Source organism: Odocoileus virginianus, chromosome 18 (assembly GCF_023699985.2).
Source record: "Odocoileus virginianus isolate 20LAN1187 ecotype Illinois chromosome 18, Ovbor_1.2, whole genome shotgun sequence".
NCBI classification, from domain to species: Eukaryota; Metazoa; Chordata; class Mammalia; order Artiodactyla; family Cervidae; genus Odocoileus; species Odocoileus virginianus.
Window position 1 is genome coordinate 33,494,493 of NC_069691.1, and position 14,047 is coordinate 33,508,539.

The window sequence follows — 14,047 nt, forward strand, 5'->3', positions numbered from 1 at the left end:
TGAACATTTAACTTACATGCAGAGTTCAGTTCAGTCGCTCAGTCGTGTCCGACTCTGCGACCTCATGAATCGCAGCACGCCAGGCCTTCCTGTCCATCACAAACTCCCAGAGTTTACTTAAACACATGTCCATCGAGTCGGTGATGCCATCCAACCATCTCATCCTCTGTCGTCCCCTTCTCCTCCTGCCCCCAACTCCTCCCAGCATCAGGGTCTTTTCTAATGAGTCAACTCTTTGCATGAAGGTGGCCAAAGTATTGGAGTTTCAGCTTCAACATCAGTCCTTCCAATGAACACCCAGGACTGATCTCCTTTAGGATGGGCTTGTTGGATCTCCTTGCAGTCCAAGGGGCTCGGAAGAGTCTTCTCCAACACCACAGTTCAAAAGCATCAATTCTTCGGCGCTCAGCTTTCTTCACAGTCCAACTCTCGCATCCATACATGACTACTGGAAAAACCATAGCCTTGACTAGACAGACCTTTGTTGGCAAAGTAATATCTCTGCTTTTTAATACTCTATCTAGGTTGGTAATAACTTTTCTTCCAAGGAGTAAGCGTCTTTTAATTTCATGGCTGCAGTTATAATCTGCAGTGATTTTGGAGACCCCCAAAATAAAGTCTGACACTGTTTCCACTGTCTCCCCATCTGTTTCCCATGACGTGATGGGACCAGATGCCATGACCTTAGTTTTCTGAATGTTGAGCTTTAAGCCAATTTTTTCACTTTCCTCTTTCACTTTCGTCAAGAGGCTTTTTAGTTCCTCTTCCCTTTCTGCCATAAGGGTGGTGTCATCTGCATATCTGAGATTATTGATATTTCTCCTGCAATCTTGATTGCAGCTCGTGCTTCATCTAGCCCAGCGTTTCTCATGATGTACTCTGCATATAAGTTAAATAAGCAGGGTGACAATATACAGCCTTGATGTACTCCTTTCCTATTTGGAACCAGTCTGTTGTTCCATGTCCAGTTCTAACTGTTGCTTCCTGACCTGCATATAGGTTTCTCAAGAAGCAGGTCAGATGGTCTGGTATGCCCATTTCTTTCAGAATTTTCCACAGTTTATTGCAGAGTACATCATGTGAAATACTGAACTAGAATCACAAGCTGGAGTCAAGATTTCTAGGAGAAATATCAACATCCTCAGATAGGTAGATGATACCTTCCTAATGGCAGAAAGCAAAGAGGAACTAAAGAGCCTCTTAATGAGGGTGAAAGAGGAGAGCAAAAAAGCTGGCTTAAAACTAACATTCAGAAAACTAAAATCATGGCATCTGGTCCCATCACTTTGTGGCAGAGATTGGGAAATAGTGGAAACAGTGACAGACTTTATTTTCTTGGACTCCAAAATCACTGCAAATGGTGACTGCAGCCATGAAATTAAAAGATACTTGCTTCTTGGAAGGAAAGCTGTGACAAACCTAGACAGTGCATTAAAAAGCAGAGATATCATTTTGTCAACAAAGGTCTGTCTAATCAAAGCTAAGGTTTTTTTTCCAGAAGTCATGTACAGATGTGAGAGTTGGGCCATAAAGAAGGCTGAGCAGCTAAGAATTGATTCTTTGAAATTGTGGTACTGGTGAAGACTCTTGAGAGTCCCTTGGACTTCAAGGAGACCAAACCAGTCCATCTTAAAGGAAATCAACTATGAAAATTCATTGGAAGGACTGATAGCAACCTACTCTAGTATTCTTGCCTGGAGAATTCCTTGGACAGAGAAGCCTGGTGGGCTACAGTCCATGGGGTGACACAGAATCGGACACAACAGACTAACACTTTCACTTTTAGGCTTCCCTGGTAACTCAACTGGTAAACAATCTGCCTGAAATACAGGAGCTCCTGGTTGGATCCCTGTATTGGGAAGATCTCCTGGAGAAAGGATAGGCTACCCACTCCAGTGTTCTTGGGTTTCCCTGGTGACTCAGACGGTAAAGAATCCACCTGCAATGTGGGAGACCTGGGTTCGATCCCTGGATTGGGAAGATCCCCTGGAGAAGGGAATGGCTACCCACTCCAGTATTCTTGCCGGGAGAATTCCATGGACAGAGGAGCCTGGCGGGCCCCAGTCCATGGGGTTGCAAAGAGTTGGAAACAACTGAGCAACTTTCACTTTCACTTGATGCTGAGGCTGATGCTCCAATACCTTGGCCATTTTCTGTGGAGAGCTGACTCATGGAAAAAGACCCCGATGCTAAGGACAATTGACAGCAAAAGAAGAAAGAGGGCAGCAGAGGATGAGGTGGTTAGATAGTATCACTGACTCAGTAAATATGATGAATTTGAGGAAACTCTACGAGATAGTGGAGGACATAGGAGCCTGGTGTGCTACAGTCTATGAAGTCACGAAGAATCAGACATGACTTAGTAACTCAACAACAATATATACTTATGTTTCTGATCACACATGGTTGACTCTTTCTTGCCCTTAGACTGGACGAAAAGCTTCTTTTTAATGGAACTTCAGCCAGATAAGCTTAGATACTCAGGTTTTAATTCAGAAAATGTTGTGCCCCAGCTTCCTGCAGTTAATCCAGTTTTGTGTCTCAGCCATGAAGGTCCCTGTGGATAAATTTTCATGTCCACTCAGGTCTCAAGGTTGGAGCTCTCCATGGATGTTATTTAATCCAGGTCTCTTGTCATGGTAGCTCAATTTCATTTTACCAGTAAGGGTTTTTTGCCTTTATTTGGCATCTTTAGATTTACTCCCTTTGTTTTCAGTGATATGTATTAATGTTTTATTATTATTTTACATCGTGTATCTGTGTGTTAGAAAATGATCTGGTAAGTCAATAGATTTTTAAAAAATTATGTAGTTTATGTTTTTTAATTATTTAGTATTTTTATTTAGAAAAAATTAAAAATCAGTTGAAACATTTTACTTTAAAGATGTCATTAAAATTCAATTTTAATTGTTAGGATTTGTTAATATTAATATGCTCTAGCTTTTTTTACTACTGATCCATGTTTTTTAAAAATATTTTTGCCACCTTTATATGTTTGCCATATTTTTCTTAACTTACATATTTAAAATAATTGTTTATTATGTTAATTTTCATAGAATGAATCTTCAAGAAGAACTGGATAAACTTAAAGTACATATGTCTGTTGATAAAGCAACAATACAAGAATTGAATACATTTATGGAAGAGAGAAGAGAAGGTAACTTTGTCAAAATAAATATTCAATGTAGGCAGTTTAAAATTATCCAGTTTTTAATGTTTTATTTTCAGCTTCTAAGAATCTTACCCTGCTCTCCCTATTTCTATTGCTTTACTCCTTCATATCTTATTAGCATTTTTATCTTTCATGAGAAAATCAAGTAGAGAGAACACTTAAAAGTTAGGTTTATGGTTTATTAAAATTTTAAAGAAATATTGGATAAGGAGAGAATATTAATTTTTATTATTCATTGATGAAGTTTTACTGGTTATGTTTGTTCAAAGTTTTATAGGTAATGTAGAGTTATTGATAATATAGAGGTAGTTACTATCAATAATTCATTTATATTTTCATATGACATTACATTTTTTAGAAGTGATGTGATTCTCACCTGGAGTCACAGTCTTAGAGCTAGAAGGAAACTTGGAGATCTGCAAATCTGAAACCTGCCTGAACCCTAGCCTGAGAGTATTCAGTAAAAGGGGATAATCTATTTCAATTGTAAGATTTTCCTTTGTTAAAATCAAAATAAGTGTATTTACTATATGACTTCAGTCCATCCTCAAGTAACCTCATTAAAAAAAGTAAATAAGGTTGATATGATAGAGTTTCTTCTTATTTAAACTTGCTACAGCTTACTTGTTACCACTGTGCTTTTTAGGTGTTGACAAGTTATAATTAATAATTTATACTTATTTATACTTAATAATTTGTATGTAATATTTGAATGTTTATATATCACTCATCTGGATTTTGTCTCAATTACTTTGTTGTTCCAGTTTCACCTGTTTAGTATACCCACGACTTGTCAAGGCCAATATTTGAATCCTTCTGTTTTACACCAATGACTTATGTCATATTTTAAACTTTGGAGAAGGGAATGGCTGCCCACTCCCGTATTCTGGGCTGGAGAATTCCATAGACTGTATAGTCCATGGGGTCACAAGAGTCGGACATGACTTGAGTGACTTTCACTTAAGCATACTTTTTCACTGAGTTTTTTTTTTTTTTTGGTCATAGATCAAGGCAGTGATCATCAGTGACTACTAAGATCACTGGGTGAAATACTGATGAGACCTTTATTTTTACTACTCTATTTTTCTTTACTTTTTTTTTTTTTAAGCCATGCCCTGTGACATGTGGGATCATAGTTCCCCACCCAGGGCTCAAATCTGTGCTCCCTTCTTTTTTCTTTTTACCTTGTGACCCCCTTCACTCATTTCTTTTATCACCTCTGTTAATCATCAGTTTGTTGTCTATATTTCTGAGCTTCTTTGTTTCTTTAGATTGCACATATGAGAGACGTCATACATTTGTTTTTCTCTCTCTGACTTATTTATTTATTTAGCATAATGTCTGTGAGGCCCATCAATGTTATCACAAATGTTAAGATGCTATTCTTTTTTATGGCTGAATAATATCCATTTTATTTATACATATATTATATGCATATATATATGCCACAATTTCTTTCTGTCATCCATCAGTGAACACCTAGGTTATTTCCATATCTTGGCTATCATAAACAATGCTGTAGTGAACATTGGGGTGTATATATCTTTTCATGTTAGTGTTTTCATCTTCTTTGGATAAATACTCAGAAGTAGAATTGCTGGATCATATGGTAGTTCTATTTTTATTTTTTTGAAGAACCTCCGTATTGTTATACAAAGTGACTGCACTTCTTTATATTCCCACCAGAAGTGCACAAGGGTTCTCTTTTCTCCACATTCTCAGCATGATTTGTTACTTTCTGTCCTTTTCATAATAGATATTCTAAAAGATATGAGATGATATCTCAGTATGGTTTTGATTTGTGTTCCCTAATGATTAATGATGTTGAACATCTTTTCATGTATCTGTTGGCCATCTGTACAGGCATTTCTAGGAGATATTGTGAGGTATTTTTTCCAGATCACCACAATACAATAAATATTGCTATAAAGCAGGTCACATGATTTATGTGGTTTCCCAGTGCACATAAAAATTGTATTTACACTATATTGTAGTTTATTAAGTGTACAATATCATTATGTCTGAAAAAATGCACTTATCTTAATTAAAAAGCACTTTATTGTTAAAAAATTCTATCTGTCATCTTGAGTTTTCTGTAGGTTGTAATCATTTTGCTTGAGGAGGGCTTGAAATATTGGGAAAATTACCAAAATGTGGAACAGAGACATAAAATGACCAAATGCTGTTAGAAATGGCACCTGTAGACTTGGCTGACAGAAGGTTGCCACACATACTCAATTTGTTGAAAAGCACAGCATCTAGGAAGAGTAAAGCAAAGCATACTAAAGCAAATTATGCTTGTATGTCTTCTTTTGAAGAATGTCTGTTTAGATCTTCAGCCCATTTTAAAATTGGCCCATAGTTTTCATTTTTTTGTGGTGTCCTTTTCTGGTTTTGGTATCAAGAGAATATTGGCCATGTAAAATGAGTTTGGAAGAGCTCCCTTCTCTTAAATATTTTGGAAGAGTTTGAGAAGAATTGATATTAATTCTTTTTTTGATATTAATTCTTTAAATATTTTGTAGAATTCATTAATGAAGCCATCTGGTCCTGGTTTTTGTTTGTTGGGAGGTTTTTGATTACTGATTCAGTCTCCTTACCAGTTATAAATCTGTTCAGAGCTGGTTCTTTGAAAAGATAAAATTGACAAGCCTTTAGCTATAGGTATAAGAAGAAAAGAACTCAAATAAAATAAAAAATGAAACAGGAGATGTTACAACTGATAACACAAATACAATATAAAGAATCATAGGAAAATACTTATAATAAATAAATTCCAACAAATTGCTCAACCTAGAAAATAAATGGATAAATTCCTGGAAACATACCACCTAGTAAGACTGAACTATCATGAAATATTAAATCTGAGCAGAACAGCTACTATATTACTGTCTGTTTCTCCTATTAGGTCTCTTAATATTTGCTTTCTCTATTTAGGTGCTCTTATGTAGGGTGTATGAATATTTGCAAATGTTAAATCCTCTTGTTGAATAACCTATTCATCATTATATAATATCCATCTTTGTTTTCTGTAACAGTCTTGTTTTAAAGTCTGTTTTGTCTGATATAAGTGTCACTACTTCATCTTCCTTTTGGTTTCTTTTTGCATGAAATAATTTTTTCAATCCTTTCATGTTCAGTCTATGTGTGTCTTAACATCTATAGTGAATCTTTTGTAATCAGTATATAGATAGGTCTTGTCTTACTTTTAATGATCTAGCTACTCTATGTCTTTGGAGAATTTAGGGCATTTCCACTTAAAATAATTGCTGATATGTATGTACGTATTGATTTTTTTGTTAATTGTTTACTGGCTGTTTTTGTAGTCCTACTCTCTTCCTTTATTCTCTTATTCTCTTCTTTTATATTTTGATAACTTTCTTTAGTTATATAAATGTACTTATATTCCTTTCTGTTTATCTTTTGTGTGTTTATTGTAGGTTTTTGCTTTGCGGTTACTAGGCAGCTTATATTGGCTTCCCAGGTTGCTAATGGAAAAGAACGTGCCTGCCAATGCAGGAAACATTAAGAGACACGGGTTCAATCCCTGGGTCAGGGAGATCCACTGGAAGAGGAAATGGCAACCCACTCCAATGTTCTTGCCTGGAGAATCCCATGGACAGTGGAGCCTGGTGGGCTTCAGTCCATCGGGTCGCTAAGAGTCAAACATGACTGAAGCATCTTAGCATGCAAACACACAGGAGGCTTATATATGACAACTTATATCTATAACAGCCTGTCTTAAGTTGACAACACTTAAACTTTTAAAAAAATTTTGCTGTATATTATAGTTAATTTACAGTATTGTATTAGTTTAAGGTATATAACTAGGTGATTCATTATTCACATACATATATCCATTATTTTTCAGATTCTTTTCCCATATTGGTTATTATATAATATTGAGTAGAGTTCACTAGGTCCTTATTGATTATCTATTTTGTATATAGTAGTGTATATATGTTAATACCAAACTCCTAATTTATCCCCCTCCCTTTCCCTTTGGTAACAATAAGAGTTTATTTTTGAAGTCTGTGAGTCTGTTTCTGTTTAGAGAGTAAGTTCATTTGTTTAAAGTTTTAGATTCCACATACAAGTAATTTGTCTTTCTTTTTCTGACTTACTTCACTTTATCTTTGGATCCATCCATGTTGCTGCAAGTGGCATTTCTTCCCTTTTAATGACTTGACTACTATCCTGTTGTATATGTTCTACATCTTTATCCACTCCTCTGTTGATGGAGATTTAGGTTGTTTCCATGACCTCGCTGCTGTTAACAGTGCTGCAGTGAACACTGGGGTGCGTATATCTTTCTGAATTATAGTTTCTCTGGATATATACTCAGGAGTGAGATTGCTGGATTATACAGTTCTGTTTATATCTTTTTAAGGAACCTCCTTCTTGTTCTCCATAGTGGTTGTACCAATTTACATTCATACCAGTAGTTTTGGAGGGTTCCCATTTTCTCCACACCCTCTCCAGCATTTATTGTTTGCACAGTTTTTGATGATGGCCATTATTACCATTGTGAGGCGATATTTATTGTAGTTTTGATTTGCAGTTATCTAAGAATTAGTAATGTTGAACATATTTTCATGTGGTTTTTGGAAATGTGAATGCTTTATTTAGAGAATTGTCTGCTTAGATCTTCTGCCCGTTTTTTGATTGTGGTGTTTGTTTTCTTGATATTGAGCTGCATGACCCATTTTGTATTTTGGAGGTTAATGCCTTGTTGGTCGCTTCATTTGCAAATGTTTTCTCCCATTCTGTGGGTTGTCTTTTCATTTTGCTTATGTATTTTTTTTTTTTGTGCTGTGAAAAAGCTTTTAAGTTTGATTATATGCCATTTGTTTATTTCTCTTTTTATTTTCATTACTCTAGGAGGTGAATCCAAAAAAAAAAAAATATTGCTGCAATTTATGTCACAGAGTGTTCTGCCTGTTTCCCTCCAAGAGTTTTATAATATGCAGTTTTACATTCAGGTCTTTAATCCATTTTGAGTTTATTTTTCTGTATGGATTTAGAGAATGTTCTATTTACATGTGGCTATTTACATCTATTACATGTGGCTGTGCAGTTTTCCCAGCATCACTTTTTGAAGAGAGTGTTTTTCTCTATTATATATTCTTACTTCCTTTGTCGTAGATTAATTGACCATAGATGCATGGGTTTATTTCCAGGCTTCCTATCCTGTTCCATTATCAGTATTTTAGTTTTTGTGCTAGTACCATACTGTTTGGGTGACTGTAACTTTGTAGTATTGTCTGAGGTTAACGAGCCTGATTCCACCAGGATGCTTTTGCTGTTTGGAGTCTTTTATTTTCGATATGAATTAGAATATTTTTAAATTATTGTTCTGTGAAAAAAAGCTGTTGATAATTTGATAGGGATTGTACTGAATCTGTAGATTGCCTTGGGCATCTACAAAATGTATGGGCATTTTGACAATATTTATTCTTCCAATCCAAGAATATGGTGTATCTTTTCATCTGTTTGTATCATTTATTATTTACCTTATTAGTGTCTTATAGTTTTCAAAGTGCAATTCTTTTATCTCTTTAGTTAGGTTTATTCCTAGGTATTTTATTCTTTTAATGAGATGGTAAATGGGATTTTTTCATTTATTTCTCTTTCTTATCTTTTGTTGTTAGTATATAGAAATGCAAGACATTTCTGTGTATTAATTTTGTACCCTGCAACTTTTGTTGGTGTCTCCAACAAGAATTTTATATCCCAGCTTGTGTTAAGTAGAGTGAAATATAAAGGAAAATAGATTTAAGGGAAACTTGTGAAAAGGGGCCTGTTATGAATAACAGAAGATAATTTTCTTACCTCTATCTCTCTGTCACTCATGAAATTCCGAGGACTTTTAGAAGCTCTATATAGGGAGCCAAGAAAAGAGACCAAAGATATATTTCTTATTTTACTGAATGACAAGTACCCTCTAAAGTAATATGCTCACTATGTGCTGTGTGTATGCTCAGTTGCTCAGTCATGTCCAGCTTTTTGTGACCCCCTGGAAAATAGCCCAATAGGCTCCTATATCCATTGAATTTTCCAGGCAAGAATACTGAAGTGAGTTGCCATTTCCTTCTCCACTGCTCACTTTGACTCTTATTTTTTCCTAAAAATGAAGAAAATATAGTAATATTGATGCCAGGAAACTCAGCCTCTGTGCACTGATGCTGAATTGAATTTCAGAGAGTGAGTTTTGAGTGAAGTTGAGAAGAGAAGCTTTATTGCTTTGCCAGGCATAGTGGGGCACAATGGGGTCCTGCCCTTGAAAACTGTGTGTCTCAACCTGGGAGAACCTGGTGAGGCATTTTACTGTAATAGTTTAGGAGTGGGGTTGCTGATAATATTAAGGTGAGTACAAAGCCTGCACCCTAGATTACTGCTATGTGTATCCCTTGAGGCAGAACCAGAACTGGGCTGCACACTTGTTTCTTGGCTATTCCTGCCTTGTCTCTGCATTCCCTCCCTTCCCTGATTGGCAGATGTTTGAATCTGCCCTTTGGGAGTCAAGGAAGGTCATAGAGGCTGGATCTCTTCCCTACAAACACAGAATAGGGGACACAGACAGGCTTTCATACCCAGGAACCCCCACAGGGTCTACTTGGTTTCAGTATTTTTAGGAAATTGCCAGTACTCAAGATGCCTATTCCCCTTTCTTTGTATCCCAAATTAATATGATCACAAACAGACCTTTAATAAAGTTAGTGTAGGAAACAAAAATTAAGATGAATAAAAAAATAATTGGAGGGAAGGAATAAGAAATTTTCCTTCTACCTTGCTGAGTTCTTAACTGAAACCCCTATAGTAAAAGACAGAGTAAGAAAAACAAATTTATTAATATATATGTCTTATGTACACATGGAAGATACCCAGGGAAAAGTGAGTATTCAAATAGGAGGCTTTAGAATTCAGAATTACATACTCTTCTAAAAGGAAGAGAGGAGGAGGAGGGATGTAGGCCTCTTAAGTGAGACTAAATGATTTTAGGAAAAATGAATGGGCCCTCAAGAGACTAGCTGAGAGCTATCATAGTTTGTAATAAAGCTTGTCTGGATCTAGTGTGGGCTTCTAGTTTCCTCCTCCTGTGATAAGAATTAATCTTCTCTGGTGAAACTTTACGGGAGTGAGTTCCTTTTGGAGGGTCTTTCAGCAGATAAGGGGTATTCTAGGAAAATCTGTCCCTCTGTTTTTTTTTAAGTGCCTACTGTCCAAAATAATCAATATGCCAAAGTGGCATTTTTAGGCTACTATATTCTGCAACCCTCCATAATAACAGATTTTAAATAATTTTTTAAAATATCTAAAAGAAGGAGAAATTATTCAAGAATTTACATTAATTTTTAATGTTATCTAGGAGAATTAAGGGGACAAAATAAATGTAAGAGTAAAAAAAATAGGAGTGAAAATAACAGTAAAACATTTAAAACAATTTAAAAAATAAATTTCCAGTAAGGTGAAACATACTTGGAGTAACAGGCGAGTTTGACCTAGGAGTACAAAAATGAAGCAGGGCAAAGGCTATAACAGAGTTTTGCCAAGAGAACACACTGGTCATGGTAAACACCCTATTCCAACAACACAAGGGATCACTCTATACATGGACATCACCAGATGGTCAATACTGAAATCAGATTGATTTTCTTTGCGGCTGAAGATGGAGAAGTTCTATTCATTAAGTAAAAAGAAGACTGGGAGCTGACTGTGGGTCAGGTCATGAACTCCTTACTGCAAAATTCATACTTAAAATGAAGAAAGTAGTGAAAACCACTAGACCAAAATCCCTTTCGATTATATGGTGCAAGTGACAATTAGATTCAAGGGATTAGATCTGATAGACAGAGTGCCTGAAGAACTATGGATGGAGGTTTGTGACAGTGAACAGGAGACGGTGATCAAAACCATCCCCAAGAAAAAGAAATTAAAAAAGACAAAATGGTTGTCTGAGGAGGCCTTACAAATAGCTGAGAAAAGAAGAGAAGCGAAAGGCAAAGGAGAAAAGGAAAAATACATCCATCTGAATGCCAAAGTTGCAAAGAATAGCAAGGAGAGATAAGAAAGCCTTCCTCAAACTACCACACAATTGCACTCATGCTAACAAAGTAATGCTCAAATTCTCCAAGCTAGGCTTCAACAGTATGTGAACCAAGAACTTCCAGATATTCAAGCTGGATTTAGAAAAGGCAGAGGAACCAGAGATCAAATTGCCAACATCTGTTGAATCAAAAGCAAGAGAATTCCAGAAAAACAGCTACTTCTGGTGCATTGACTGCACTAAAGCCTTTGACTGTGTGGATCACAACAAACTGTGGAAAATTCTTAAAAGTGGGAATACCAGACCACCTGACCTGCCTCCTGAGAAATCTGTATGCAGGTTAAGAAGCAACAGTTAGAACCAGATATGGAACAACAGACTGGTTCCAAAACGGGAAAGGAGTACGTCAAGGCTGTGTATTGTCACCCTGCTTATTTAATTTATATGCAAAGTACATCATGCAAAGTACATCATGCGAAATGCCGGGCTAGAGGGAGCACAAGCTGGAATCGAGATTGCTGGGAGAAATATCAATGACCTCAGATATTTAGATGACACCACCTTTATGGTAGAAAGCAAAGAGGAACTAAGAGCCTCTTGATGAAAGTGAAAGAGGAAAGTGAAAAAGCTGGCTTAAAACTCAACATTCAGAAAACTAAGATCATGGCATCCGGTCCCATCACTTCATGGGAAATAGATGGGGAAATAGTGGAAACAGTGAGAGACTTTATTTTTTTGGGCTCCAAAATCACTGCAGATGGTGACTGCAGCCACGAAACTAAAAAAAAACGAAAACAAAAACAAAATGCTTGCTCCTTGGAAGAAAAGCTATGACCAACCTAGACAGCATATTAAAAAGCAGAGACATTACTTTGCCAACAAAGGTCTGTCTAGTCAAAGCTCTGGTTTTTCCAGTGGTCATGTATGGATGTGAGAGTTGAACTGTGAAGAAACCTGAGCATCAAAGAATTGATGCTTTTGATCTATGGTGTTGGAGAAGACTCTTGAGAGTCCCTTGCACTGCAAGGAGATCCAACCAGTCAATCCTAAAGGAAATCAGTCCTGAATATTCATTGGAAGGATTGATGCTGAAGTTGAAGCTTCAAAACTTTGGCGAGGAAATGCCAAAGAAATGGGAAGAAATGACTCATTGGAAAAGACCCTGATGCTGGGAAAGATTGAAGGCAGAAGAAGAAGGGGACAACAGAGGCTGAGATGGTTGGATGGCATCTCCAACTCAATGGACATGAGTTTGAGCAAGCTCCAGGAGTTGGTGATGGACAGGGAGGCCTGGTGTGCTGCAGTCCATGGGCTTGCAAAAAGTCGGACACGACTGAGTGAATGGTACTGAACTGATCTTAAGGTGAAGCATATTCTCATACATCTACCAAAGGACAAACATAGACCTGTATATTTCTAACTAGATCCTCTTTGTTCAGTTCCCAAATCCTGAGATCCTTGGAAGGGAAGGGAATTAAGGGGCAGAGACTTGGGTCTTTGTTCCTCTCCTTGGCCTGGGTCAGGCTGCTTGTATATTCTTTATAAGACCTGTGAAGGTGAGAAACAGAATTTTCAGTGGAAAACCACGAGTGAACATGCTCTTTCAGTCCACCTGTGAATCTTGAAGCACATTTAGGAGCACAAAAACAGCAATCAAATTCACTTTTAAATGTCTTTAACATTAATTTTGTTGGAATTATTTAGCTACTTTTAGTACTGTATGGTCTTTGAAAATAGAACTGTTTTCTTATTTTTAAGTATAAATATTTTACTAAGAACTATAGCAGATATTTAAATCACTAGAACAGATGAATTGTATTTGCATATTATTTCTATATTGCTGAAAGAATGTTGTAAATGAATTCAGCACCATGGTGTTAGGGGACTAGAAAGAGAAACTTGGGAACCAATCGATGATTTTCAGGGTAAAGGTACATATTCCCTAGGTGGCAAATTCTACCTATTCTGACTTTTATTATCCTTAGGATAATGTTCTATTTATTTCGTGAGTACAGAAGTTTTAATTGGATATGTCATGTTTCAAAGACAAAAGAAATGCCTAATTCACTCTAACAAACTTGTTAGTCACTGTTTATACCAAGAGGATTTCTACTCTACAGAGAATAATATTGTTTTCTTTTTCCTTTGTTGATAAATCAAAGTTTTACACTGACCTACAGCAGCCAAGCATACTTTAAAGCAAAATCATCGCAGACTAATACAGATATTCAGCCTTTTAGCTTTATGTATTGTTATTTTTGCCCCCTTTTTGATTTTTTGAGAAATATAATTCAAAAATAATTCAGTAAGAAAATATTAAATTTGTCACTAATTTATCTAAGAAAAATATTTATAGGTTTTAATGTATTTCAGTTCTAATAATATTAACTGAAGTTTTACGATTGTTTTTTCCTTTAATGTTGTTATGTTTCTTATATATAGTTTTGCTTGTTTGAAGGGATGCTTGGGCAGTGTAGGAATGATTTGAACTTTACCCTTGACTGGGTAAAGTCAGTTATTCTGAAAATGTGATTTTTGTGCTTTACTCTGCCAGTACAGGATCTTTTACTTAAAAAAAAAAAAGAAAAGGTGGTGGTAGGGGGTGTTACAGTTTCAGTCCACCCTAATTCTGTGACTATTTGCTTTGTTCTGCAATCACTCTGATCCTCCTGGCAGGGAACAAGATCCAGAGAACAAAACTAGTAGTGACTGTGTAGATAAAAAGGCAGTGAATTCTGCTTTTAAGGCAAAGAGGGAATAGTCTACAAAAGAATGAAAATGGGAATAAAAGTACAGCATTGTTAACCTGCAGATCTGTTGTACCTTTG

General features: G+C 36.2%; 1 protein-coding gene across 1 annotated transcript in view; it reads left to right on the forward strand.

Moving 5' to 3' along the window:
* The window catches only part of CNTLN (centlein), a 316,478-nt gene that overhangs the window by 198,416 nt on the left and 104,015 nt on the right, over nt 1–14,047 (forward strand). The window contains exon 13 of the mRNA XM_070480550.1: nt 3,057–3,157. Within this exon, the coding sequence (XP_070336651.1) occupies nt 3,057–3,157 (101 nt within the window). The remainder of the gene's footprint in view (nt 1–3,056; nt 3,158–14,047) is intronic.